At 35.1% G+C, this 27078-nt stretch overlaps 1 protein-coding gene across 1 annotated transcript in view; it reads left to right on the top strand.

The window, feature by feature from the left end:
- The window catches only part of LOC150041479 (teneurin-1-like), a 464851-nt gene that overhangs the window by 436843 nt on the left and 930 nt on the right, over nt 1–27078 (top strand). Inside the window, exon 6 of the mRNA XM_090327165.1 lies at nt 23276–23516. Coding sequence (XP_090183291.1) covers nt 23276–23516 — 241 coding nt within the window. The remainder of the gene's footprint in view (nt 1–23275; nt 23517–27078) is intronic.

The raw sequence follows: 27078 nt of genomic DNA, 5'->3' as shown, positions 1-27078 counted from the left end.
AAGTATTGAACAACAAGGATTCAAAAATAAATAAGCTATAGACCTGCTGTTTATTTGGTACACTGTCTAGCTTAAAGGAATATCACAGAGAAATAATTATGATAATGTTGTAAGCCTTTTGAAAGATAAGTGTAATAACTGATATGAGAATATAAAAACAAAAGTGATAAAAAAAACATCATGAAGAGGTAATATTGCCTAAAAGACTTTCAGCATCTTTTCTGACCCATCCCTATGGAGGACATTGAGACACAATAAAGCAGGCACCTTATCCTTGTGGTGACACAGATACTGTACTTATTTCCTCTAAGGATTTGGTAGTTGATCTAGTAGACAAAGGGCCATTGCATTCATCATAATTAAGAAAACATCTGTGAATTCATTGTTTTGATTATACATTGGTAAACACATATAATTAAATTAACTATTGACAAATTTCAGAAATAATAGATATTCTTTATTTTGAATATGATGACTGTTAGGATGTCTGTCCTCTACAGTAAATATTTCTAGCACTCTCATAAATATATTACATGCAAGTAGATTTTTATTTTTATTATCTATAAGTAGTTTTACAGAGGAGTTTTAATTCCAGACATGAATTTGTGAGTGCAATATATCTTGATCAATGTTACCCTCCATCATTTCTCCCATCCCTCTCAAACCTACTCGCAAGTTACCTGATTCATTTTCACATATATAGAATATTATGACAGTATTTGGCCTCCTGTTCTCTCTCTATTTATCTATCCCCTTGACCTACTCACAAGTAGAAATTCTATAATACAATTTTTATAAAGCAAAATTAGTACTTCCCACAGCAGTAGGGGTAAACCAGTATTGCAGCCATCCAAGCCCTATTTTTTAAGATAATATCAAAATAGAACTCTTAAAAGGGGTCAAACAATGAAAATACACCATCTAATTACTGTCTAAGTCAATAATTCTCAGAAAATGCATTTTTATTATTAATAATGTTAAGGTTAAAAGTAATAATATGGACTTTTGGCATTGGTAAATTACTTAATGATTATAGCAGGCAATACATGTAGGTCCAATTTATTTTTTCTCACCATTTCTTAGGGTTAGAAATATAGCCTATCTCATAACATGTAGAAAACTAAGACACATATTTCAGTGTCATAGCATCACTAAATGTGATGTTTTCTGATATATTCTATTCTCTTTCAGTTTTTTGTATTAGTATATATTAATTGAACAAGGGAAGGGTGTTCCATTGTGACATTTTCATATGTAAATACAAGTAAGTATTCCATCAACCGCACCTACAATATTACTTGCCTTTATTCCTCCATTCCTTTCTAAAACAATTTCAGCAGTTGTCATGGTTCTATTTCCATATATGCATATTAAAGCACTTCTATATATACCCACATTTACCCTCTCCATTCACTCTCACCCTTGCTACCAATATCTACCCCCGAGAAGACCCTATTTTATTTTTGTGTCACTCATTGTTTTTACCATATATTAATTTTACCAAAGGTTTCCATCATAGAATTTCCCATATGCATATTTTTCATATATTTTTATTGTAATTAATAGAAGGGTTACATTATATTCACCAGATAGAGGGTGCATTACTTCACAGACATTGATACCCTTTCTCATGTCTGGGTCCCCATTTCCCTTCCCCATCCCCACCCCTCATATTGTTTTCCCCCCCTTCCCTATCCGATTTCAAATAACCAAATACGCATATATACAATATATCAGATAACAAGGTGAAATACTGTAACCATATGAGATAACCAAGGGACAGCAAGAGAGATGAGAGATAACATAGTATATTAAGGACAACAGTCACTCATTATATGGCTTTTGTTTTTATATCCTAGAAGTCTTTTCATTTAGCGTCATACTATATGACCTTATGTATCTAGGTTTTGTTCTATTGTAAATCTCTGCTAGGAGAGCCCAAGGTTTCTACTGATTATGACAAATGAGGGAAACCATTGAGCCTATGTTCCTTTGAGTCTGGCTTACTTCACCTAATATGATTTTTCTAAGTCTTTTCATTTCCTTACAATTGGAGCAATGTTGTTCTTTCTGACAGCAGCATAGAATTCCATTGTGTATAAATTCCACATCTTGTTGATCCACTCATCAACTGAGTGGCACCTGGATTGGTTCCATATCTTTGCTATGATAAATAGTGCTGCAATGAACATCATTGTGCTAGTGGATTTAGTATGTCCTTGTTTCTGGATGATTGGGTAAATGCCAAGTAGTGGAATTGCTGGGTATATTAATCTGTATGACCAGTTCTATTTCTGTCCAACAGTCTATTGATTGACAACTTTAATTGGAAATCTTCATGCCATCTTCATACTAGACACAGTGAATTGGTTTTTACCCCATCAGTTGATTATACACGTAATAGTTGAAAGCAAACTGATTTCAGTGTCAAAGCAGTATTGCATTAGTTGAAAGACATGGCTTCTTTTCTTGGTTTCTATTTACTACTTATTATCTTTGTGACCTTCATAAAGTCAGCTAAGTTCTCTGTTTTTTTAATATAAAAAATGGAATTCTGCCTTCCATGTCTATCGCAGACTCTTGTTGAAAGGAGCAAAGGAGATAATATATTTCAAAGTGCTTTGCAAACCATAAAACACTATGTAAGTTTAAGGAGGTGCTATCCATAAAATGAGACTATACTTCATCGTTATGTATTTCATGTGACTTCCGTGAACCTTTTAATCCTTCAAATTCATTCTTGAAAAATAATTTCCTTGAGGATATACAGACACACTAGATATATGTGAAAATAAGGGTGACAAAGTACTTCCCATTTAAAATAACAGACAGTAGTGACATCAGTTCAAGTACAGTTTATAGTTTTAGCCTCTCAGAAAAGAGTCTGATACAGATCACCACACTTTAAACTAAGAAGATGGTTGCTAATATAATAGGATGAATACATGGCTTTATGTTACTTAATTCACTTATATAGCACATCATTTTTGATACATAGTGCATCTGCTAGAGTTAGCCTGTGGCAAAGATATGTCATACACATGTTTGCAGAACTCTAATAGAAAGTAATCTGTAACAGTGAAGAGAAAAGCAGGCAAACCATTCATTTGAAAAAGCAATGTTTAATAAAATATGATTATGAACTACCTGTGTTCAGTTCTTGCCTTGCTAAAAATGACCTGAAAATATCACTGGAAGATGAACTGTCCAAATTTCTCATTCATTTGCTCAACAAGCATTAGCTGAGGACTGGAAGTGCTAGAGTAGTCAAGATATTTCACAGAGTTTTATCCTCCATTATTGTAGATGAATTAAGTGTGAGAATGTAAGACACAATATTAGGCGTTTTGGATTACATGAAATAGACACATATTATCTCAAGTGGTGAGGATTTATTACAAGCATGAGTGTCCAAGGCTGAAAATCAACACATTTGATGTGGCAAGTTAAGTATGAATGAAAAAGTTAAGAATTAAAAATCATCTTCTATATTTATTAGATGGCAACCGTTGCAGTTTGGCAAGATAATAGGAAGTATGATGTTAGACGGCCCAAATCATATCTTTTTGTCCCATATCCTCTTTGCACTCTACCTCTCCACGGACACAATTCTAGAAATTTTAGCATATAGAGTGTATGAATCTCTAACCAAGGCTCAGCTATTTCTGTGACAAAATGGCCAAGTTAATATATGTTTTTTTTCTTTCTTCATTCTTCTGTGTCTATCTCTCTCTGTTGCCATGTGGCTTCATGTGGTTTTTAGAAGTCTGTAGCTAAAACAGAAATATAATACTCTAGGAATTCAGAACAGGAAATGTTTACTTTTTCCTTTATATTTTGAATAATGCTTAATGACATTCCCTATCCTTGTTAGAATTTGCCATTTAGTTGACTGACAAGACAGACAGCATAAGCACATAGAGAAATGCATCAATTCAGGTATGGTATATAACTCTCACTGTACAATTGCTAACAACTGTACATAAGGACTACCACTGGCTTTCTTGCTCATTATCTTTTTCACAGGTCCCTTAATCTTCAGTTTTCCATATAATTCATAGCTGCATTGAGAACAAAACTGGTTATCAAATTGAAATGTCTAGCCGGGTGCTCGTGTCTCACACCTGTAATACTAGCTACTCAGGAAGCTGAGATTTGAGGATCATGGCTCGAAGCAAGCCCCACAGAGAATTCCCCATGAGGCTCTTATCTCTAATCAACCACTCAACAACCATAACTGGCAGAATGGTTCAAGTGGTAGAGCAGTAGCCTTGAGCACAAAAATGTTCATATACAACACTCAAGCCCTGAGTTCAAAGCACATAAATGACAAAAAAAGTTGAAATGTCTAGTCAAAGATTTTTTTTAACCAGTTGTTTTCACTACCCTTATACTTAGCAAACTATGTTTATATTCCATTCTTACTCAGCCATGTTTTCCTTCCTAAGGACATAAATCATTTCTACTTGGAAAGCTCAATGCCTTAAGAGAAAGAGAATAGTGATAAAATCTGATTACCTATGATATTATAACAAGGATGATAGTTTAAAGCATAAATTCATTGATAAATGCTTGGGGCAAAGTTTAGCCAAAACTGACAAGTAGTTAAATGTTAAACAATCAAGTTGTGTCAGCAAAAGTCTTCCCCACTTACTAATTTTCCAGGAAGTAGAGGATGATTAGTTAGAGGATGATTAGTAGAGGATAGTGACAATAGAATTCAATAAGGTCCCATTCTGTTTCTTGAAAGGACAAGAATATCTGACTCTTTTTGAATACTTTATTACAAAATAGTCATGATGAAGGAAATATTTTTTTTGCCAGTCCTGGGCTTGAGCTCAGAGCCTGAGCACTGTCCTTGGACTTTCTCAAGGCTAGAGCTCTACCACTTGAGCCTCAGCACCACTTCCAGCTTTTTTTTTGTATGTATGTGGTACAAGGAATCGAACCCGGGTCTTCGCGCATGCTAGACAAGCACTTTAACCACTAGGCCAAACTCCCGGCCCAATGAAGGAAATATTTTAACTTAATTCCATTTCCAAGGGATATTACAGTATCTACTACCTGATCCAAATATTCAATTGCTTACATAGAACTGATCATTTCAAAAAGTACAAATAAATTATTCCAAAAATACAGGCGTATATTCATTGATATGTTGAAGATTTGTAAAATGATTACATATGGATGAATATGTAACAGTGATATATGGTATGCAAAGAGGTTTGCCACTGCAACTGTATTCAAGAAGAGGAAATTCTTGTTTTAAAAGTACATAATTGCTTTGATTCAGGAAAAGCATTAAATTAGCATTTGCAGGTCTTTTTATGTCATTAATTCCTTTATTTCTACTATCTAGCCATTTCCATATGTCATTCATTCTTCAAGTCATCTAACTAGTTTACTCTCACTCAGGCCATTTCTCTTCTGTATGAATCATTCAGCTTTTTTGTGAACCCAGCTTAGTCGAGTTGGTTCACTTTTTCTACCTCAACTCTGTCATTGTTAACTATTGCTTGCCATTTCTGCCAATTGTGTTAATATGTACATCCTTATCCTCCTCCTTGTACTTTCGTTTTTGGTGACCTTTTGTTGCTTGTAGAATTTTTTCAGGAAGATAGAGAAAGAGGAAGTGGTGAATGCCATATTATTTGTTGTAATTTGGGGGATGATGCTATTAAAAAGAACATAAAACATCTATGTTGTTCCTCTATCTCCAATGTAAGGTTTATATTCTGTAACACATGCACCGTGCTAACCATTTGGCACAAAGGTGGAAAGAGGAATATAAGATTTGGAGTAAAGTATGCTTATGTCAAATGCCTCTACCGGTTCCCTATACAATGTTTGGCAAATAATCTAAATTTTCCATGTTTCAGTTTTCCTCATCCTATATTTATATGGGTTTATTTATTGTACCAGCAACTTTATAATCACAATTACTTACCACATCTTATAATGAGAATGGTGATGAGAATGATAAATAAATGGAATGGGATTTGTACCTCAGTATCGAGAAATGAAAGTAATTAAATACAGTAGAAAATAATTTACTCAGTATGTCTGAAACCTGACCTGTCCTGGATTAATTATATTAGAATTTGGATATCTTAAATCCAAATAAGCATAACAATTTTTAAAGGCATGTTATCTCATAAATTATGCTCTGTAGCAGAGCATGAAAAGTATACTAGAAATGTTTGTCTTAGAAATGTGATTCATAATATGAAAATATTATGTGGCATAAATAAATGTTCAAAACAAATCCTAGAAAATATCTCTGATTTCCCCAGTGTCAAGGCTTGAACACAAGTCCTGATTGCTGTCCCTGAGCCTCTTTGTGCTCAAGGCTATTGCTTTACCACTTTGAACCACAGAGCCACTTCCAACTTCTAGCGAATAGTTTATACTACTCAGGCTGATATCAAACCTTGTTCCTAAGATCTTATAGCCTGCTGAGTAACTAGGATTACAGGAAAGAGCCACCAGCACCCATGTAATATTTATTTTATGTGAATATACTCTCCAGATTATTTGAGACTGTGTACTGAATTGTGTTTTCTCAAAATTCTTATCCTGAAAATCTGGTAAAGATGATGCCATAATTATGAAACATAACCACCAATGTGATTGTATTTGCAGCAGGAGCCCTTAGGAAATAGATTTATATTAAGTCATAAAATTTTGGTCTTAGGATGCATGAATGCTCTTACAAAGAAAAGACTGTCTCTCTTTACCATGTAAAGACATAGCAAGAAAGGCCAGCATTTACACTGAGAAATACAGCCACCCCTACTCCAGAAATAGATCATGGCAATTCAAATGTGCAGCTGAAGCCTTTAAACTGTAAGAAAATATATTATCATTATCAAGCTTCCCCAGTCTATGATGTTTTTGTTACAGCAAGCTAAATTTAGTGGCTATTTACTGAGTCATTTATTTAAATATATACATCTGTATCTCCATTTTTTTGCTGACTAGTTGTATTACTCTAACTTGAAAGACCCCAAAATTTTAAAATATAGTCACTTTTTTTCCAATTATTCAAATTAAAGAATAAGGTATAAAATATAATTACACAATTCAAAACATTAAAATCTTTATTACTCCTTAATGATAGATTAAGTGTACCACAAGTTGTGTGTTAAGTAGCACAATTCCTTCTTTTAGCACTGCAATCATCAATTTTAATTTATCTGTCTCCTGTGTCACACTTGCATTTGGGCACTCCATCTCCATATAATTGAAATGAAATTAGGGATTCCACTGATGAAGGAATGGCATGACCTTTTATTGTGATAAAAATATATACTACAAAATTTACTATAGTAACCTATATTACGTGTAGAGTAATGGTAATTTTGGGTACAATTTTGTATAACCGTTCTCTAGAATGTTTTCATTTTCAGTATTGAAAATTTATGCAGATTGAGCAACTATTCTTTCTCCCTCTCTCTATAAGCTCATTCATTCTCTGTTTTGAAGAGTTTGAGGGGGAGTTGCGTACTTTAAATTATTCATGTGTGTGGTTTGATGTTTTTTTTGTCCATCTGTGTCTATTTTATTTCACTTAACTTAAAGATTCCAGGCTCAAGCATGCTATTGCAAATGATAGTTTCTTTCCTTTTTAAGACTGAATGATATTCCATTGTACATATGTGCCACATTTTCTTTACTCACTCATCTGTCAGTGGTTGGGGTGTTTTCACCTGTTGGTTATTATAACTATGACGCAGTGGAGGTGAATGGGAAGATATCAGTTTGAGATTCTGTTTTTGATTCTTGTAAATATATAACTGAAGTGAGATTATTGCATCAAATTGTTACTACATTTTTATTTTTTAGGAACCTTCATATTATTTTCCATACTACTATACCTTTTGGCTTTTCCACAGTATAAATATACCCATTTCTACCATATTCTCACCAACTCTTGCTTTTTTTCCCCTTTTGTTGGTTTGATTAGCATTTCCCTAATAAATAAACAAGTTGCACATCTTTTGAAAACCTTTTTCTCCTTATAAAATATCTATCAGTTATTATTATTATGATAGAGTTGTATAAATTCTTCTCTAAACTGTTTAATGTATGGTTTTTAAGTATTCCTCACCTAATATATGGTTTGTAAATATTTGATCCCATGCCATAGAAATTTTTTACTCTGTTGATTATTTTCTTGAATTCACAAATTGGAAAATTAGATTCAAACTCAGTTTTAAAAATTCTCTTTGCCCTAAACTATCCTCATAATCACTAATTTTTGCAATTCTAAAATGTATTTAAGGAAGGAAAATCTCTACATTTCATTCAGAGTTTACTAAAATGTTTTTTATTGTAATAACATTCATTTTAAGCCAACTTGGTTCTCTCCAGAGATAGAGTCATCATGGAGGGCAGTTGTGTACAATTCATTTTATTCCCCTAGTATTTTATTAGTAAATAAGATAAGGATTTAAATTGCAGAAGGAAAATTGCATAAATAAATTGCTCCATTGTCTTCTAAAAGAGGATCCATTAAGAAAATTTTTCTGGTATTTTCATAATCAACACCAAATAAGTTACAGACTAATCTTAGGGACCACACAAATGTTATAATTAATACTGAAATTAGGCTATTTTGTACTAACCATTAAAAGCAAGCATTTAATGATGTGTACATGAGCATAATTTATTTGTATTTACAAATAAATTAACCCATTACTTACATAGATCTCATGATAGGTTATTACATAGCTGAACTAAATTTGACATTTTATCTTCTTTGGTTGCCATAAGTTGAACAGCAGGTGTGATACAAGGACAATTGATGTAGTTTACTCTGCAGCCAAAGAGACATGGCTTGGTGCCAACAAGTGCAGTTAGTTTAATGTTGTAGTCATACCTAGGAACTTGGTGGAGGGTTTCCATTTCTCTGAACCTCATATTCTCCATCTCTAAAATAGGCACAATGTATGACTTCAAAATGCTGTACTTCTCTTCAAGGAAACAAGAATAATTAGTATCTTCAGAAGACTTACAAAAAATCTTACAGTCTGTTGGGAGCCAGAGTGGAATCAAACTGTACCTTGACTTGCATCAGACGATGGCTTTATTGTCTTATTGTTTTCTGGCCCTATTCTATGTAAATGACCTGAGAATTACCATATGAATGTAACACCTGGAGGTTCCCTGGGTCTGGAGGAGGGAAGAAGCGGGAGTGAAAAATAAACGCGGCAGTCTTTACCTGGACTGCGGACATCCCGGACCCGGTGTGTCTGTCATCCCGGACCCGGTGTGTCTGTCTCTCTTCTATTTCTTCCTAGTCCTTGCCCCCGATTTCAGGAACCCCAATCTGCGAACCCTGGTTTGCTGCCGGTTGGCCCCGGCAACAGTCTTGTGCCGGGAGTTTGGCCTAATGGTAGATTGCTTCCCTAGACTGCATGAAGACCGGGTTCAATTCATTGGTACCACATACATAGAAAAAAAGCTGAAGGTGGTTCTGTGATTCAAGTCATAGAGCTCTATCCTTGAGAAACCCCAAGGACCCTGAGTTCAAGCCAAGACTGGCAAAAAAAAAATCTCACAATCTTAAGCATATTTTTCAAATAGTCTAGTTTTACAATACATTAGTTATGTGAGCTAAATAGAACAATGAGAGAGAATAGAAGTCTCAACATAACTCTGAGAAGTAGTACCTAAAGTCATTGGTACTTCTTTAATGAGTATATGTAAACTGATGTTTTCATAGCACTAATGAGATTGAATTTTAAAATAAGGTCCATTTTCATTTAACTTTGAAAGGATAGTATCACAACTGCCCTCCCCCCCAAGTAATAGGGGACTAGATTTACAATCAAAGCCACAGCCTTAGGTTCCATAACAAGACTATGTAAATGACTTCACTCAAAATGAAAAGGGATCTTCACATCAAAATAGCCTGGACAGGCCCCATGAGGAGTGATTATTTCAAGAGAGAAGGGGGGGTGTTCTTTTCCTTTTCTTATTACCGTACTGGCACCTACCTATCTTAACAGACAATAGAAAAGTAGCAGCAGCAACAAATGTGAATACAGGTCCAATTTCACTGCGTTTTTTTTAATAGTTGATTCCTAATCTAAATTAATAGTTACTATGATTACAATTATAATTATAATTTTATTGGTGATTAACATTAACTGAATTTTTATATGCACTAGGTACCAATAGTATTTGACATGCAATTCTGGCCCAACACCCATACTCTTTAAATGTAATATAGAGGACATGATGAATATCCAATGTGCTAATAACTTTATCTAGATGCAATGGGAAATAAATAATCTATCCTAAATTTTTTGATCCATCACAAAATTGTTCAGTATCATTATTTTATAATGGGTGCTGCTTGCCTTGATGTCAATATAATAAACTTTATTTATCTAGTATGAAAATTCTACATATGGAACCCCATATTCTTTGTTAGGTGGCATTGTATATGTACTATTTAAAAATATTTCTGAACATTCTAACACTATCCAGCTATTCACATCTCCTTCCCTCATGGGGTTTGATTACTTTGATGGAATTCTTTGAAAGACAGTTTTGCTTGCAGCTTGGCCTAGTGAATAAACCATCAGATAATATTTGTGAAAAGCTTTGAGGTATGCAGATGAAAGGTGCTTCCTAAATACAAAGCACTAATATTGTATGCATGGAAATTTTTTTTTCACACCTTTTGCTCTAATGTCTAAGTCCTGAGGTATAATTGCAATAGGTTCTTTAGAAATGCATGTGCATCCCAAAATCACTTAATAAAAGGGGGAAAATGCATTGAGAGCCCTTAAATGAAAATCATGAAAGAAAAAGTAAAAGGAACTGAGCACATAACTAATCAATGCAGTGTTGCTGTGCATGTAGAAGAATAAAGGATGGGAGTCAACTGTTCTATTGATTCATGATTTCAATAATAGCTTCTTAGAACAATTGGGGGGAAAGAAAGAAACCTGTAAAACCTAAAAACATGCAGTTTTAAACTATAATGCATAAGGTTCAAACAACTAAATACCTTGGGGTCAGTTAAGTTTTTCTCTTAGTTTGTTCACTGGAATTTCTAAAGATTTTAGTACCGGATTTTAGTACCCAAATTTTATATATTTTGTTTGGCTTAATCATTCATCATTCATTTAAGATTATTTAGTGTTTCCTATAAGCTAGATACTTTACTATTTTATGCATGCCACCTCACTTTACTCACAAAATATTAAAAGATTTTTATTACTACCTCTATTTTACAGTTAAAGAAACAACAACTTTAAAATATCTGGCATCTCATTATCAAGCTGTTAGTAAATGGCCGAATTGTGACTTAAATCCAAATTGGTCTAATTCTAACATGTGTAAACTTAATAACTATAGCATCAGGAAATGTCACAATATACTTACTAACTTAAACAAGTTTTATACAATGGTATCTCTAAATAACTAAGTTAGTGTCAAATTGCTCCGCCATTTATTTATTGCATTAAGTAGAAGCCAGGCACATCTGTCATTTTGCTTCTAAATGCAGGAGTTTCCATATTGATTGGCTTGGTTCCTTTCTGAGGTGGGGCTCTCATTCATTTTTTTGTCATTTAATGCAGTAATAATGTATTAATAAGGTATGAGTTCTACTTCAAAGAAAAGTAGATACTATTTCAATAGGAACCTACTTTTTCAATGTCATTCGTCTGACTTGAACTCACCGCCTGGGTGCTTTCCCTGACAGTTTTTTGCTCAAGGCTAGCCCTCTACCACTTTGAGTCACAAACCCACTTCCAGTTTTCTGGTGGATAAGTAGAGATTAGAATTTCATGGACTTTCCTGCTTGGGAAATATATATTCCTTCTCCTGTAAATGACTTTTTAATGAAATCACTGTGGTAGGCTAGAAGGCTCTGTGGTAGACTATGGTCAGACCTGCCCATGGAAATCTTTAGGTATGAATTAATAGAAAATGCCTAGACTCTGCACGTATATGTACTGAGGAAATATTTTCCTGGTACAAATGTAGCAAGAATTTGAAGACATCAAACCTACCGGAAAATGATTCTGATTAACTGAATCACGTTTCACATAACCGTTTCTGAATGTCAATGAGACTGTATAGAAACCGCAATCATACTCAACAATACTGTGCTCTTTTACACTGAGAGACATCTCATTTCAGACCACCAGTTGAGAACTTACCCTCATGAAGTTAAAAGGGAGGCAAAATAGAGCCATGGAATTCAGTGCTTATTTGCCATTAAGGAGTAAAGTAGAAGCTAAGTTGAATCCTATCTAGGTTGTCATTAGGACCACTCAAGAACCCAAGTCACAATCTTACTAAGATATCCAGTATTAAAATATAGGAAGAAGCATTCAGCCACTGGTTTCAGGCACCATAAGAGGGGAACTCTGAGAAATTGCTTCACATAAGTTATGTATTACTAATCTTCTGTCCCTGTCAACATCCCACTTATCATCCACAAAGTTTTCAATGTACACTTTTCAAATGTTTACTTACCTTAACTAAAAATTAATATGCTTTAGATATTTGCTTAAAGGAAATATTTGCCAAGACTTACCTATGAAGCACTGTTTGTAGGTTTACTTCTTGTATATATCACCATACCCTCACCTATTCAGTTTCTTCAACATACATTCTCATTTTCATCTGTTCATGCAGACTTTCTTCCTTTGAGACAAACTTGTTCTTCATTTTACAAAAGGCATCTATATTTGACATTAATTTTCATGTTGAGGAGGTGCTACCTGAGGCCACTGGTACTCTGTCCACAGAGTAGTGGATATAAATTGATCCTCTAGCAGACACATTTATATCAATATATATCCTAATTGAGCTTCTTTGTCATGACTTCATTAGCTATCTTTCAGTTAATGAGGTCTCTAGTGCAATCTATATCTAGTTTAGGCAACATATGGTTGTGCTTAATAGCTCACTAAGATATCATGTGGAAAAATAAGAAACTAAGTTAAAAAATATTGTATCAGTTAATGTTTATTTAGGCAGAGAAGTTTTCAGATAAAGGTTGTACCCTTATAGTGCCCAAACACGTGGTAGAAAAGTTAAGAATACAATCAGATGAGTTATTTGTCTATCATAAAACAACTGCAGCTTTTGTTTTTTTATAAAACTTAATTCAATTCAAAATTTCCTTGATCTGGCTATTAGTTTCACTCACATAAAATATATTTGAGAATAATAAACATATTGAATAAAATGAAGGATTTCGTGTGGGAGACATAAGGATGATTCAGGCCCAGATTCTAATACAAGACAAATGCATGCATAGCTTAAATTTATGACAGGAAATAACTTTCACCTTCATATAGAATTGTTATTATCTTGCCCATACTTATAAAGACTCCCTCTGCTACCTTCAAGTTGTCAGGCAGAAAGACTGGTAGTAGCCAATAATATTTTAATCAAATTTACAATTCTTGATTTTTATGACCCAACACATTTTAATAACAAGTATGTGTGTAAAACACTCCTATGAAACTATCAGGATGTTTTTCAAGCCTCTGCATTTTCTTATAGGAGATAAGAGAGATAAACAAACCATCATTGCTATTGTTAACATAGAATCATTTTATAAGCTTATAGATATGGAAATCTACTATTAAAATTATTTATAAGATTGATTGCCCCCAATTCCTGTCACTAATTGTAGTGCCTCCCCTTTCTTTCCCGCCTAGAAAAGCAAAGTTAAATGAATCTCAAGATGAGTACCACTATTAGAGGTTATTACCTTGAATCCACTCTCACCTATCCATCTTAAGTAAATTGTGGATTTCATTTCTCTGTATTAGTAATATAGCAACTGCACAATATTATTGTATTTTTATCCTGGAGCTAAGTACTATTTAACTAAAACAATGGCTGAAACGTGCTTGAAATTAGAGCATCCTCCAGTTCTTGCAAATATTGCTGTGACAGTGCCATCTGCTCCCATTGTCCCAGATGAGAATCTCCATAAGTTAACAATAACAATAACAAGTTCGTTCCTCAAGTAAAAATGTAGAACTCTTCTCTGTCATTCCATTAGGTGTCAATGCTCCTTTGTCTCTGCAATTGTGCAGGTAAGGAAGAACTATTGAGTATCAGGCACCTTTCCCAACAAATATCCAAACCTTGGTCAGCCAGCAATAGTAATAAGCCCAAATTTTCTTTCAGTCTTTATCTGAACGGTTTCCCTGTTCTCCATAAAATTGTCTTTTGCTTTTTTGTGTTCCATAATATTAATATCCTATGCCATCTATATTTAGCATGTGGTAGTTTAACAAATATTTTTCATAGAACTTTAGATAAAATCATTATGTTTCCTTGATGTGTGCTTCAAAATTCAGAGTTCCATTTTAATAAATAACAGAATAATTTTCATTCCTTGCTTTGTGAACAAATATAGAGTGACCATTTGTCACAGTACAATAAAAATGAAGCTCTCTAAATGAAAACTTTGTAAAATTCCACAATACCTGTTATTAGGTAATTTATTAAATGATTCACTGTCAATTAATTCATAACCCTCCATTACCTACTTTCAAGTAAGTAATTAACGTGGGGATTGAAAATAATTTAAATACTACATACAACTTTAGTCTGAGTATAAGTAAATAGGAAACCTTTAAGGATCATTACTTTTTTATATTTTCTTTTTGATATACTTCACTGGCTAATAATGGAAACCAGAGCAACATTGTCAGCATAAGATAAAACAGGGCAATTATCTATTTCATGTTTCATGGGACATAATAGATAATGGAGTTTGTTTCAATGCCATACTGGAAAGGTTTTGGCCATACATTAATTTTGCTAGTTAAATATATTATGAAGATTATATAAAGTGTAAAATTCCAATTATACCATAATGCAGTCCTTTACCAATCTACTTAGAAAATGATCGTTTTACAAGGCCACAAATACAATATTGCCCTTGTTTTTCTTTTCCCAGACATTGGCAAACTCTTGTGAACATGTAAGCAAAGATGCATCTGTCCTGTATCTTCACAACTAAGAAAATTAGGTAGCTCAAGTACTTCACTAGTTACAGCAAAATGGAATTTAGCACAGCCTTCTCTCTTTTCCCTGCATGTCAAGTAATCTATGCCAGAGCATTGATTGACTTAACAAAACAGCTGCTTATTGGACGGACTATTGACTGTTATGCCTTAGATCACCTTATTGCATGATGGAAAGTCAACATAGTGCACAACCTAGTTTTATTCTGCCTATAACCTACAAGGCAGACAGAAATGGCTTGCCAGGGTACTCTGATTCATTGGGTGAATTATTGACTCAATGTTTTGTTTGTATAATGAGTTGCAGAATGGGATATAGGACGAATGAAATCTAGAAAGTTCAGACTTCGGGAGGAAAACATATCCTTTCAACAATAGCATCACTTCATAGTCTAATGAAGAGAACCTCTTTATTTTCATTGGTTATAACAAAGATCAAACTGACAGAAGTTAAAGAGTATATCATTTTTCTTACTGGCTTACTGAGTAGGCCATCCAAAATCCTCAGAGGTGTGTACTTTACGATCTCAAAGAGAGGGTATAGTGGTTCAGAGCTATAGGAACCCCCAGAGTGCAATAATTCAGGACTAAAATGAACCTATGTAAATTAAGATGCCCTTTCCCCAGAGCATCTGAAGCTCTTCTACAGTTAGCTGTGTCTCTCCTTTCTTTTACCTCTTTCCATTGTCTGTGTCAGGCTCATAAACATGCCCATATATGCACAAATATTTACTAGATATTAGCTTCTTAATAGATTTTAGTTCTGTTCTCATTCTAGTGGTTTATTTAAATGATGAATCTACTTTTGTAAGGATATTAGTACATTAATATTAAAGCAATGTTTTTTTCACCCAGAGAAGTGATAAACTGTTTGTTCTTGATTCCTCTTAAAACCAATTTTCTTACCTTCTCATTCCTTGATCTCCTAATAATGATAAGATTAAGGAGTGTCAACAGCCACTTTGTGCTTAATTTTATGATTGTTGAAAACTATGAGGTTAGTAGATACTACCTATAACACAATAATTTATGAGCCATTCCCTCCCAGATTATGGAACTCCTTGGGTCAAGTAAATTACTAGAATTGGAGATATATGTTTAAAATTAGTAATAATTAATAATAACCCTTTCTTTTTTCATTTAAGTCTATTTTCCTTCATCACTTCTCCTGCCTGCAAGAACAGCTTAGAAGATGATGGAAGGCACCACAGGCTTATAATTAAGCATGAGAGACGTGACATAAGTAGTTATGGCAATAACCCTTAGTGCCCTGATGTTCTTTGCACATGTTTTACAATTGTCTTCATAAGTATTCATTAATATTGCTCATAATAGTTCAGGAAGGTAGTTAAATACTAATGCTGGTCCATTATCCTTTTTTAAAACCTCTGACACTCACTTGTATCAGAATTTCTCCATCCACAGATTTCACAAAGTCACTGTTTGGAATAAACACCAAAAGTGGGGTGTGATATTATCACATTTTATTGTATGCAAATTCATTACATGAGATAAAACTATAAATATCCTCATAATGTTTCAGGTTAAGATTTGTCGCCAAAAATAATTTCCAAAATAACCAAGTCCAGGTGTGATGGCTTATACTTGTAATTTTAGCTACTTATGGGGCTAACATTTGAGGATCATGGTTTGAAGCCATCCAGATAAAAACTCAGTTAACCAAAACGCAAAACAATATAAAACAAAACCCAGGCAATATAGCTGTCATTCCAGTGGTAGAGACAAAGCTAAGGGAGAATGATCAGGCCATAAGTTCATGCCCAAGTAGACACACACACACACACACACACACACACACACACACACACACACACACACACAGAGGCAGAGGCTGAGGGAGACAAAGAGAGACAGAGAGGGAGAGAGACAGAGAGAAAGGAAACATAGTTTTGAAGGACTTTTTTTACTCTAGAGTTGCAGATAAAGAAATAAAACTGTGAGAGAGGAAGTGAAGGGGTGACATTATCCAAAAATGAATATACTTATTACAAGACATGTGACTGCAATCCCTTTTATATCATCTTTATAATAACAATGCAAATTAAAATTTTTAAAAAGAATTGTAGAAATACTCCTAAACCGTCATCTTGAAATGTGGCATAAGACCAAGAAGTACAGACATAATTTCTGATTTCTCTGATCTTTTTCTGAGCTCTTAAGAATATATGTGTTCCTTTTGGCAACACATAATAATGACTATGGGAAAAGCATATCTGAATGAGTACCATCATAATGTAACTAAAGAAAAATTGAGCCAGGCACGGTGGCTCATGCCTGTAATCCTAGCTATTCTGAGAATCTTATATCCAATTAACCTATAGAAAATGGGAAGTGGGGCTTGGCTCAAGAGTAGGGCAGTAGCCTTGAGCTGAAGAGCTCAAAGACAGCACCCAGGCCAAGTTCAAGCCCCACAACCCATTCCTTACCCCCCCAGAAAAAAAAGAAAAAAATGAACAGTTTAGTGCACAGAGCTCTAAAAAACTGGTCATTTGTCTATGTGGTCAAAGTTTTCAAGAGAAATTATCTATTTTTCATTACTGCAGAAGTGGCAGTATTTATTTTAACACCTACAGGAAATTATTTTACATGTACACTTTGTTCTGCCACTGCTTGTTTTGAAAACATTAATTTGTTCCCTTGCTTTTGGGATAGTTGAGAATAATTTGTACTTAAGACAAATTGCATGTTTCCCATCTGTTAAAAGCCCTAGATGAGTTCAGAAAACTGTGTACACAGGACCCTCCTAGCAGAATTTTACAGTAGCGCAAAACCTAGATACATGGGATCATGTAGGATGAGACTAAATGAAAGAATGTCTAAAATATAGAAACAAGAGCTTTATCTTGAGTGATTGTTTTTCTTAATGCACTATGTTATTTCTCTTCTCTTTTGTTGCCCTTTGGTTAATCTCATATCCTTACTGTATCTGACTTTGTTACCTGGTATATTGTATATACTTTTAATTGATTATTTGAAAAAGGAAAGGGAAGGGGAGAAAACAAGATGATTGGGAGCGGGTGGGGAGAGAGAATGGGGAAAAATATGAGAGGGGTATCAATGTGTGAGAAGTAATGCACCTACTGTCTGGTGAATGTAACTGTAACCCCTCTATGCATTACAATAAAAACAAGAAGAAAGCTATACAGCAGATTGTGCCATGTAAGAATTCACAGAATGGCCAGTGGCATCCTAAAATATCCTCCAGTGATCTCAAATCACCATGTGGATTGGGATTCTCACCCATTCACATGATACCTAAGAATCCTCCGTCCTAGTCAGATAGCCCTCCTTCTACCACTTTACAGAGGTCATCATTAATAACCCTTCCAACACTGACTTTTACAAGCAGATCTTTGACAGTTCTTAACCATTAAGATCTATGTATTTTGTAAAACGAATAAGTATACAAGTAAGCCATTCTTATTAGTTTCCCTTTTTCTTCAAATGTGTCACTGATGCCATGGAATGCCATGACCTAACACTGTTAGTCTCATCAAGTCTTTTCATATGTGAAAAATTTTCATAATGCAGTCAACTTTTAAAATGTGTGCATTGGCTTATAGCAGAACTGACATGTGTTAATGAAAGAGCACTCAACACCCTGAGAGACACCCTGTTCAGTATTCAAACTGTTTTTGAACAGAGACACTAATTTCTAGTGAAAACTTCCTTGAACATGATCCAAATAAAGGTTTATTTGCAAAAAGAGGGAAATAATCCACGCATGCCACTCTCTTTCCTAGTTATCTTTTAGAGACAAAGGAATGTTTCTGAAAAGTCATATTTCTTCTAACAACTCTGGCATGCCCTGAATGCCTTATGTCTATAATTTGGGAGAATTTCTCCCCTGAGAGTTTATCTTCCCAAATTATTTAGGTCCTCAAACACAAAACTGGCTCCTATCCATGTATATTAGTGAATTAGAGCTTTCCATCTGAAATCTTAATTTACTTTTCAGAAAGCTTTATAAGTATGTCTGGATATCCACATTTGCATAATCACCATCTCCCCTTGTCTTTGCTTCTCTCTCTTGGGTACAGAAGTGTATGGTTGCCAGATACATTTGGAAGTAAGTGCATGTGACTCTTAACCCTCCAGAATTGGTGCTCTAGAGCTCCTGACACTGAACGCTAATGTATTTTTCATTAGTGTTTAATGTTGGGAAATCCCATTTCACGGAGCCCAAGGATTAAATTACCTCATTTGGGAGGAAACAAGTGCATTCCCCATCTTTTTCCTGAGGTAAAAAAAATGAATGAATGTGAACATTTGCATTTCATAAGGCCTTAAGGTCTATATGTATTCTACTCAGTGCAACAGTCCAATATTGTGAGAATATTTTAAGACAATATTAACTAGTAGGAAAATCTCTCCATATGAAATGTGGGAAGAAAAATGCACTGTAATATAGACAAAAATAAAATATACATATGCATACACACATGTGTGTGTACATACACATGCATAGCGAGAATGAGAATAAGAACGACTATATAAAGTCAATATTTCTAACTATAGCCGAAGAATCATACTTGTGCCATAGGTACTAAATATTATTTGAAATATTATAAGGACATATAATGATGGCAGATTATGCTTTTCATTGAAATAAAGCTTGTATTTTGATAGTAAAAAATACAGTTGTAAAGACTTTAAGGATTATTAGCACACATTAAATGCACATTATCAGAAGGCATTTTTTACATTTTTTTATTTTTTGTATTGTATTTTATTGTCAGGGTGATGTATATGGAGGTTACAGTTCCATTTGTCAGGTATTAGGTATATTAGACCTTCCCATGTTTTTCTCCCACTTTCCCTCCCCTCACCCCTCCCAAACATCTTCTTTTTCCCCTTCACTTCCCTATTTCAAATAAACAAATTAGCATATATACATTATACCAGGTACTAAACTCAGATACAATAACAACATGAGATAAACCATAACGGAGAAAAAACAGAAAAGAAATAACTTCATGTAGTACATTAAGAACATCAATCACAAAGATAAATCTCTTGTTTCCATATCCTGGAGTTAGTTAGTTAGTTAGTTTCTTTCTTTTCTTAATTTTCTTTTTGGTATTTGGTGCCAATCCCGGGCCTTGAACTCAAGGCTAGAGCCCTATCCCTGTGTTTTTTATCTTAAGGCTAGCACTCTATCACGTAAGCCACACCGCCACTTCTGGTTGTTTGGGTAGTAAATGGGTTATTGGGAGATGAAAGTCTCAGGGACTTTAGTGCCCAGACTGGCTTGGAGTCATGATCCTCAGATGTCAGACTCTTAAGTAGTTGGGATTACAGGCATGAACCACAGGCGCCTAGCTTGGTTTTCTTTCTTTTAAGCAGCTCTGCTAGACTGAAAGCTTCTTTTGAACAATTGCATGGAAGAAACACCTACCCATTAGAATAGTAGATAACAGATCTGTTGTCTGGAGGCGTTCTAAATATAAAACTAAAACAGAATTCCTCCTCTTCATCTGACCATGGACTTTCAAAATTGATTTTCTTTCCCTCAGGGTATTAAATCCTTTACTTCACATGACCTTTGATAACAAATCTGTAGTGTGTCCTTATTGCTCTTTATATACCTTAGTGGAGCTATATTTTTGATCACTTCTTCAAGATGTAATTTTCTTTCACCTTGATTTCTGGGAGAGATTCCACTAAGACCTCCAAAGGAGAGCCCTAGTCCTATGTGAATAATACAGGAACACATATTCGGTGTCTCTATCAGAATGATAGGCAAAGACGTCTTGTCTGGGTCCCAATCACAGCCTTTCATATCAGTAAAAAATTGTTCAGCTAATGTTCTGTATTTGGCACTTTCCTAAATGTCATGTGGCGTAGACAAGCAGGAGAAGATGACCTTGCTCTAATAAATGCATACTCTACTACAGAAAACAAGGCAAAACTTAAGAGACTATCAAAGGAATACCTTACCACTATGAACTTGGGCCAAATTTATTGTAACAGTAAGTGTTAAAGTAAAAAAATAGACACTTTTATAAAACATAATAGAAAGAGTACTAAGCTAGCAATCATCAGATCTGAAGAGGAAGATTCATAAGTTGAATGACTTTAGGCCAGATCACATCTCTCTGATCCTTGATACTTCTTCATCTGTAGTTGAACTATATCCCTATGGTTCTTTCCTATCACAAAGTTTTATACATCTACTACATTCAGTAAACCAATAGTCATTGACATGTTAAGCACATTTCACAATAACTAAATTTAATTGGTAGGAAATAGATTACTATATCCATCTTACAAATGAGGTGTGAAAGCTTCTACATGATGTCAGAAACTAAACTTAAATGCAGGTTTGCCATTTCTCCAACTGCTCCTCTTTCCAATATGAGTAGCATTATGCCATATGTCTTCCTTTCTACATTTCAAGAGGTGTAATCTAAAAGGAAAGCAGACATGCAAAAATAAATGGAAAATTCAGAAAATGTAGAAGATTCTATGTCTCTAAATGCTATGAAGGAGAAGGGACATTTCATTATAGGAACATGCAATACAGAGAATAGAGTCTTGACCAGAAAGTTAGATGGTATTCTAGTTTGGCTCATACCACTAATTTGCCAAGTGTCTGGACAAACTTTCTCATCTGGAAAAAAAGAAAGGATCTCCAAGGTCCTTTCAGTTCCAGCATTCTATCATCTATGACTTAAAAACATACTTTTAGTTTCAGTTATGTCTCTGAGCTGAGAGGTTTAAAAAAAATTAATGAGACGTTAAGTACTAGCGATGACGTTTTTTAGTAGATGTGGGATTTGGAAGAACCTGAAATAATGGGAATGATTTCAAAAATTCATAAAGCATTTGAAATATATACAGATAGCTGACCATCTAAAAGAATTCTTTGCATAAAATGATTGCCACCCCCTTTCCTAGCTTATCTTTTGTACAATTCAGATTTTCATATGGCAAATTTATTTAAAGGGGTGCCATTGTACTAGGAAATCTAGCCAAGAATTTTTCATACTCTCATGCTCTTGGGACAGTAATGTCATTTGAAAATATAAAAACTGTGCCAATGTCTTTAAAATTCATGTCTGAGGTGGAAGAATTGAAAGAAGTGACTTTTTTCCCTATGATCAGTCACTGCGAAGTGGGCTTCTGCACAAACCAGCTGAGCCCTTTGCTAAGCATGGAAAGCCTCTGGCATTTTTTCTGCTTTTCAACTCTCAGTCATTGGGAAGGTGGGACAAAACCATGCTGTCTACAAAGTTTAAACAGAACGTGCTGGTGTTACAAGCAATCGCTTGACATCTATTATGTTTCTCCTGTGGAAGAGAGGTGACTATCAGCTACAGTAATGATTTCTTTTCAAAGGGGTTTAATTGGGGTATTTCTCATGGGCCAATTTCTAGCTCACTGCCTTTACATGTGTCTGCCAAGGATCAGTGGAAAAATACCAAACAATAGCACCAACAGAAGTCTGAGAGCCACTATCCCAGGCTGCCCCTCTGTGAACAAGCACAGAAAAATCCAGTCTCTCTGCTGCCTAAGCTGATGCTAACATGGCAAAGCTCCTAGAAAAGTGTGACAAATGGGGGAGGGTACAGACTGCACTTTGCCTGGCCATGAAAATATCGATAGTAACCAGAATAAACTCTTTTCAGAGTGCCTTTTACAAGTAACTCTGAGTGAGGTAGAGACTGATAAAGAGACTAATTTCATGCACTGATATATACACGTGCACTTTTTCTTTTTTCTGAAATATAGATTTGCTCCTGTGTAGGCAGGCTAGAGTCATTTCCTGAGGTAAGCCAGAAGGTGGCCTTGTATTTTGATTTGATCTATTGAATGATTTTCCTTGCTACAAATTTGTGCCTTTCACTGGTGTTTTCTTGAAGTGGGGTTTTTTGCAACCAAAGGAAATCAGCTCATTTTTGTTCTGTAACTTAGTGCCTTGTTGATGATTTATTTGTTCAGTAGCAGAAACTATGACAAATTGTTTGAGGCGGACTCATTTACTTTTTAGCTGCTCTAGCCCTGAAGAATTTACATGTAAATGTAGCTGGGAATGTTTTACATTTCATAAGCATGCTGCTCATGCTTTTGTAACTGAAGTGACATTTTTAGAGATAGGATAAACTTAAAACTCTCCCTCACTAGCCCACAGGTTACATTATCTTAAAAACCCACGAATTTAACATGCTGTGTTTTCCTGACTGACAAAGAAAGAAAGTCTCCATTTTGTGTTTTTCTTCTATCCTTTTCAGAGATGCAGAGCAGCCCGCACAACCAGTTCACCTTCAGACCCCTCCCACCTCCACCACCTCCTCCGCATGCCTGCACCTGTGCCAGGAAGCCACCCCCTACCGCGGATTCTCTTCAGAGGAGATCAATGACTACCCGCAGCCAGCCTAGCCCAGCTGCTCCAGCTCCCCCAAACAGTACACAGGATTCCGTTCATCTGCATAACAGCTGGGTCCTGAATAGCAACATACCCTTGGAGACCAGGTATTTGAGTTTCTCATTAATCCTATTAAACTTAAGTTTGGAGAGAGGATGCATGCACTGATTGTAGTAACTTCTTCCACAGTACTTTTGTGCAGACAAGCAAAAAGGTACACCAACACACACACACACACAAGTGTGCACAGACCAAAAAAAACAGAGCCTTCCAGAGGCACACAGGTATTCATGTTTGGGCACACTCACAGACTAAAGCAGATGCATGTATAAAGATGAAACCACAGATGCCTAAACAGTTCCTGTCATCCACTCACAAAAATATGAAATGAAGCAATTATCTGAGCTGTCACTACATACTAAAAGTGAAAATAAATTGTAGATGTCCCTTGTTTTAAGAAAATAAGATTACAGAAAAATTCAAGCATAGTTGGAGAAGTGGTAGCCTCCATTTGATTTATCATAAGATAATTTGAAAAAATAAACTTCTTTCCAATATTTATTTTAAAAGATTTTAGGCCAGATGCTGGTTCTCAGGCCTATAATCCTTAGGAGGCTGAGATCTGAGGATCACAGTTCTAAATATACTCAGTCAAGAAAGTCCTTGGTATCTAATCTTCAATTAATCACAGAAAAAGCTGAAAGTGGTGCTGTGTCTCAAGTAATAGAGTACTTTGAGCAAAAGGAGCCTGGGCCCAGGGACAACACCCAGGACTGACAAACAAATATTGTCCTGTGAAGAACTAAACATAACTTTAAAATTTATGATAAATTTTGGACTTTTGAGGGAAAAATTCCATTATTTTTTCCATCACTTCATATATTTAAGTTTCAGGATTCCTTTAAAATTCTAGGCTATGAAGTACTTTAGCAGTACATTGTATTAATTGAGAAGTCATTTGATTTTCAGAAATACAGTTGTTGGATATAGGACTCGAGTACTTGTCTACTATGCATAATATCCTGGGTTCAATCTTCATTTCCACAAAATATAGCTTTTTTTAACAAAAAAGGTACTAATGCATAGCATTCTGTTAGCTTTTAAATTCACAAAGTTCCTGTTGTCTTCTATATGGCTTAAATGTTTTCTGCAGACAGTTGTGTTCAACAATAATGGGCATAACACATCATTTGAAAATCTGTGTTTAGTATCAACTTCTGTCCTCATCTCCTTCGGGAAACAAAACAGAAAGAAAGGCACTAATAAGATCACATGCTAACATTTTTTCCTCCCCAGGATATTAATTTAAATGCTAGTTGTTGCATCACAGAATATGTCACCACCAATAAACCAACAGTTCTATGGCCCAAGTCCAGAAAACAATATCATCTATCAAATGGGCTCATAAACACTTTTTCTTCTACTTTCCAAGAGAAAGTACATCAATGAGCAGCTACAGTGAGGATAACACTGTAAGAAAAGGACTAGTAAGCAGGGTTTATGCATCATTGCAATATTCTTTTTGTTTTTAATTGAAAAGACAAAGTTAATAAAGTCATAAAAGCAGAGAATAATGTCTATCTTCTTTAGAATTTTCAGCAGTAATGACTTCCTCATTTTTTTCTTTTGATTCATTTGCAGAGGAAACAGCAGGCCAATATGGCTAACTAGCAATTCTGACAAGCAAACATAGTCCTTTCCTCAGTAAAGCCAAGTAACAGGAAATCTGGAAGGAGGATGGGAATAGGCCCAGTCAAATGGAGAGAAAACACTATTCTTATTTGAAATGTACATCTAGGGATGTTTGTACCAACGGCACCCACGGACCTTCTGTATCTATGCAAGGAATGTATTAATTGGTCTCAGTTTCATAAGATGTAGGGAAGAACATAAGTTTTTATGTGAGACTGAGCAAAGAACCTTTTTAGTACATTTAAAAATATATTCAGTACCATCAAAATGAATTTTAAAATACCTAGAAGTTCTGTCAGCCTGATCAACTAGAATTTTCCAAATATAACCTTTAAATGTTCATTTCATGTTTAGTCAATAAAAGGTAGCTGTGGGTACTGACAAACTTAGGCATGAGCTGTGTAATACAAACACACTGAGCTTCCTCATCTGTAATATATATTACTTACCAGGATTTGTAGGTGTGCTGCAGTGGTCAAACAAATGCTCAGGCTGTGCAAGATACTGGGTTTAATCCCCAGACACCCCCAAAAACCTGGCCACACAAGTTGTTAAAAAGATCAATGTAGTATAATAAAGAGTGCCTCATACACCATAAATCACTATAAAGTTGAGATGCAATATTATCATCTCTAGTCACCTACTTCTGCATAGATATCTCTAAAACAGAGAACTGAGCTACTCCTGAGGCATTCCATTCCACCTCAACTAATTAGTGAAACATTCTTTTTGAACCCAAATCTACCACTTCTCACTAAACTCGTTTTATTCCCATATGTAATTATAGAATTTCACCAAATAAATAAAGCCATATAACGAATGATTGTTGTCCTTAATGTACTCTGTTGTCTCTCATCTCCTTTGCTGTCCCTTGGTTATCTCATATTGTTATAGTATCTCACTTTGTTATCTGATATATGGAATTTATTTGTATTTGGCTATTTGAAATTTGATAGGGAAGGGGGGAAAACCAAGATGGGTGGGGGGTGTGGGGGGGAGGGAAATGGGTACCAAGACATGTGAAAGGGTATCAATGTATGTGAATTAATGCACCTTCTATCTGGCAAATATCATGTAACCCTTTTACTAATTACAATAAAAAAAGAAAAAAAAATAAAATCCTTCCCACATCTGATAGGCCTTTACCATCCCTATATATGCTCTGCATTGTGCTAAATGTTCTGCTCCCTCCCTGCACTTGTCCCTGACATGTACTAGACTCAAATTTCCCTTTCTAATGTTTCTTTAGAACGCACTCCATTTTGTCTAAACTATTCTTGAAATCTAAAACATTCAGCTTTGAGCATTTCTGGTTGTGAGGAACAGAGGACATTCTGATTCCCTTAAAGAACTGAGAACATTTACTTTCAATATATATGTTATTCAATGTGTATTGTTTTAGTCTCTAGCAAGCCAGGAAACAGTAGTCGAAACTCAAATAAAAGAGAAATTGTGGCATTAATAAGACTCATAAAAGTTCTGCTTTTGGGGAGCATGGCCTAGTGGTAGAGTGCTTGCCTCGCATGGATGAAGCCTGGGTTCGGATTCCTCGCTACTACATACACAGAAAAAGCTAGAAGTGGTGCTGTGGCTCAAGTGGCAGAGTGCTAGTCTTGAGAAAGCTCAAGGACAATACTCAGGCCCTGAGTTCAAAACTCAGGACATGTGAAAAAAAAGAAAAAATTGAAAAGAAAAAAGAAGTTCTGCTTTTTGGCTCTCTTTACCCAATTTTTTCTTGTTTTTCCCCCCACTGGCTCAAAATTGCTTTCATTTAGCACATGGTTTCTGTTTCTCACAGCATTATCTGGCTCCTCCCAAACCCTCTTACCTCATTTATTCAATTGCCTGCTACATTGTTACCTGCTTAAGGCTCTAGATTCAAAAACTTAGAAAGGCAAGCTGATTAGCCCAGTTCATCTTGTCATTCGTTCTATTCTTCAGCTTAGTCTGAGAGGAGAGGAAAATCATGCGGGAGAC

This window comes from Megascapheus bottae, chromosome X, assembly GCF_031878675.1.
Source record: "Megascapheus bottae isolate mThoBot1 chromosome X, mThoBot2.hap1, whole genome shotgun sequence".
Classification (NCBI taxonomy): Eukaryota; Metazoa; Chordata; class Mammalia; order Rodentia; family Geomyidae; genus Megascapheus; species Megascapheus bottae.
This window is presented reverse-complemented; position numbering and strand designations above follow the sequence as displayed.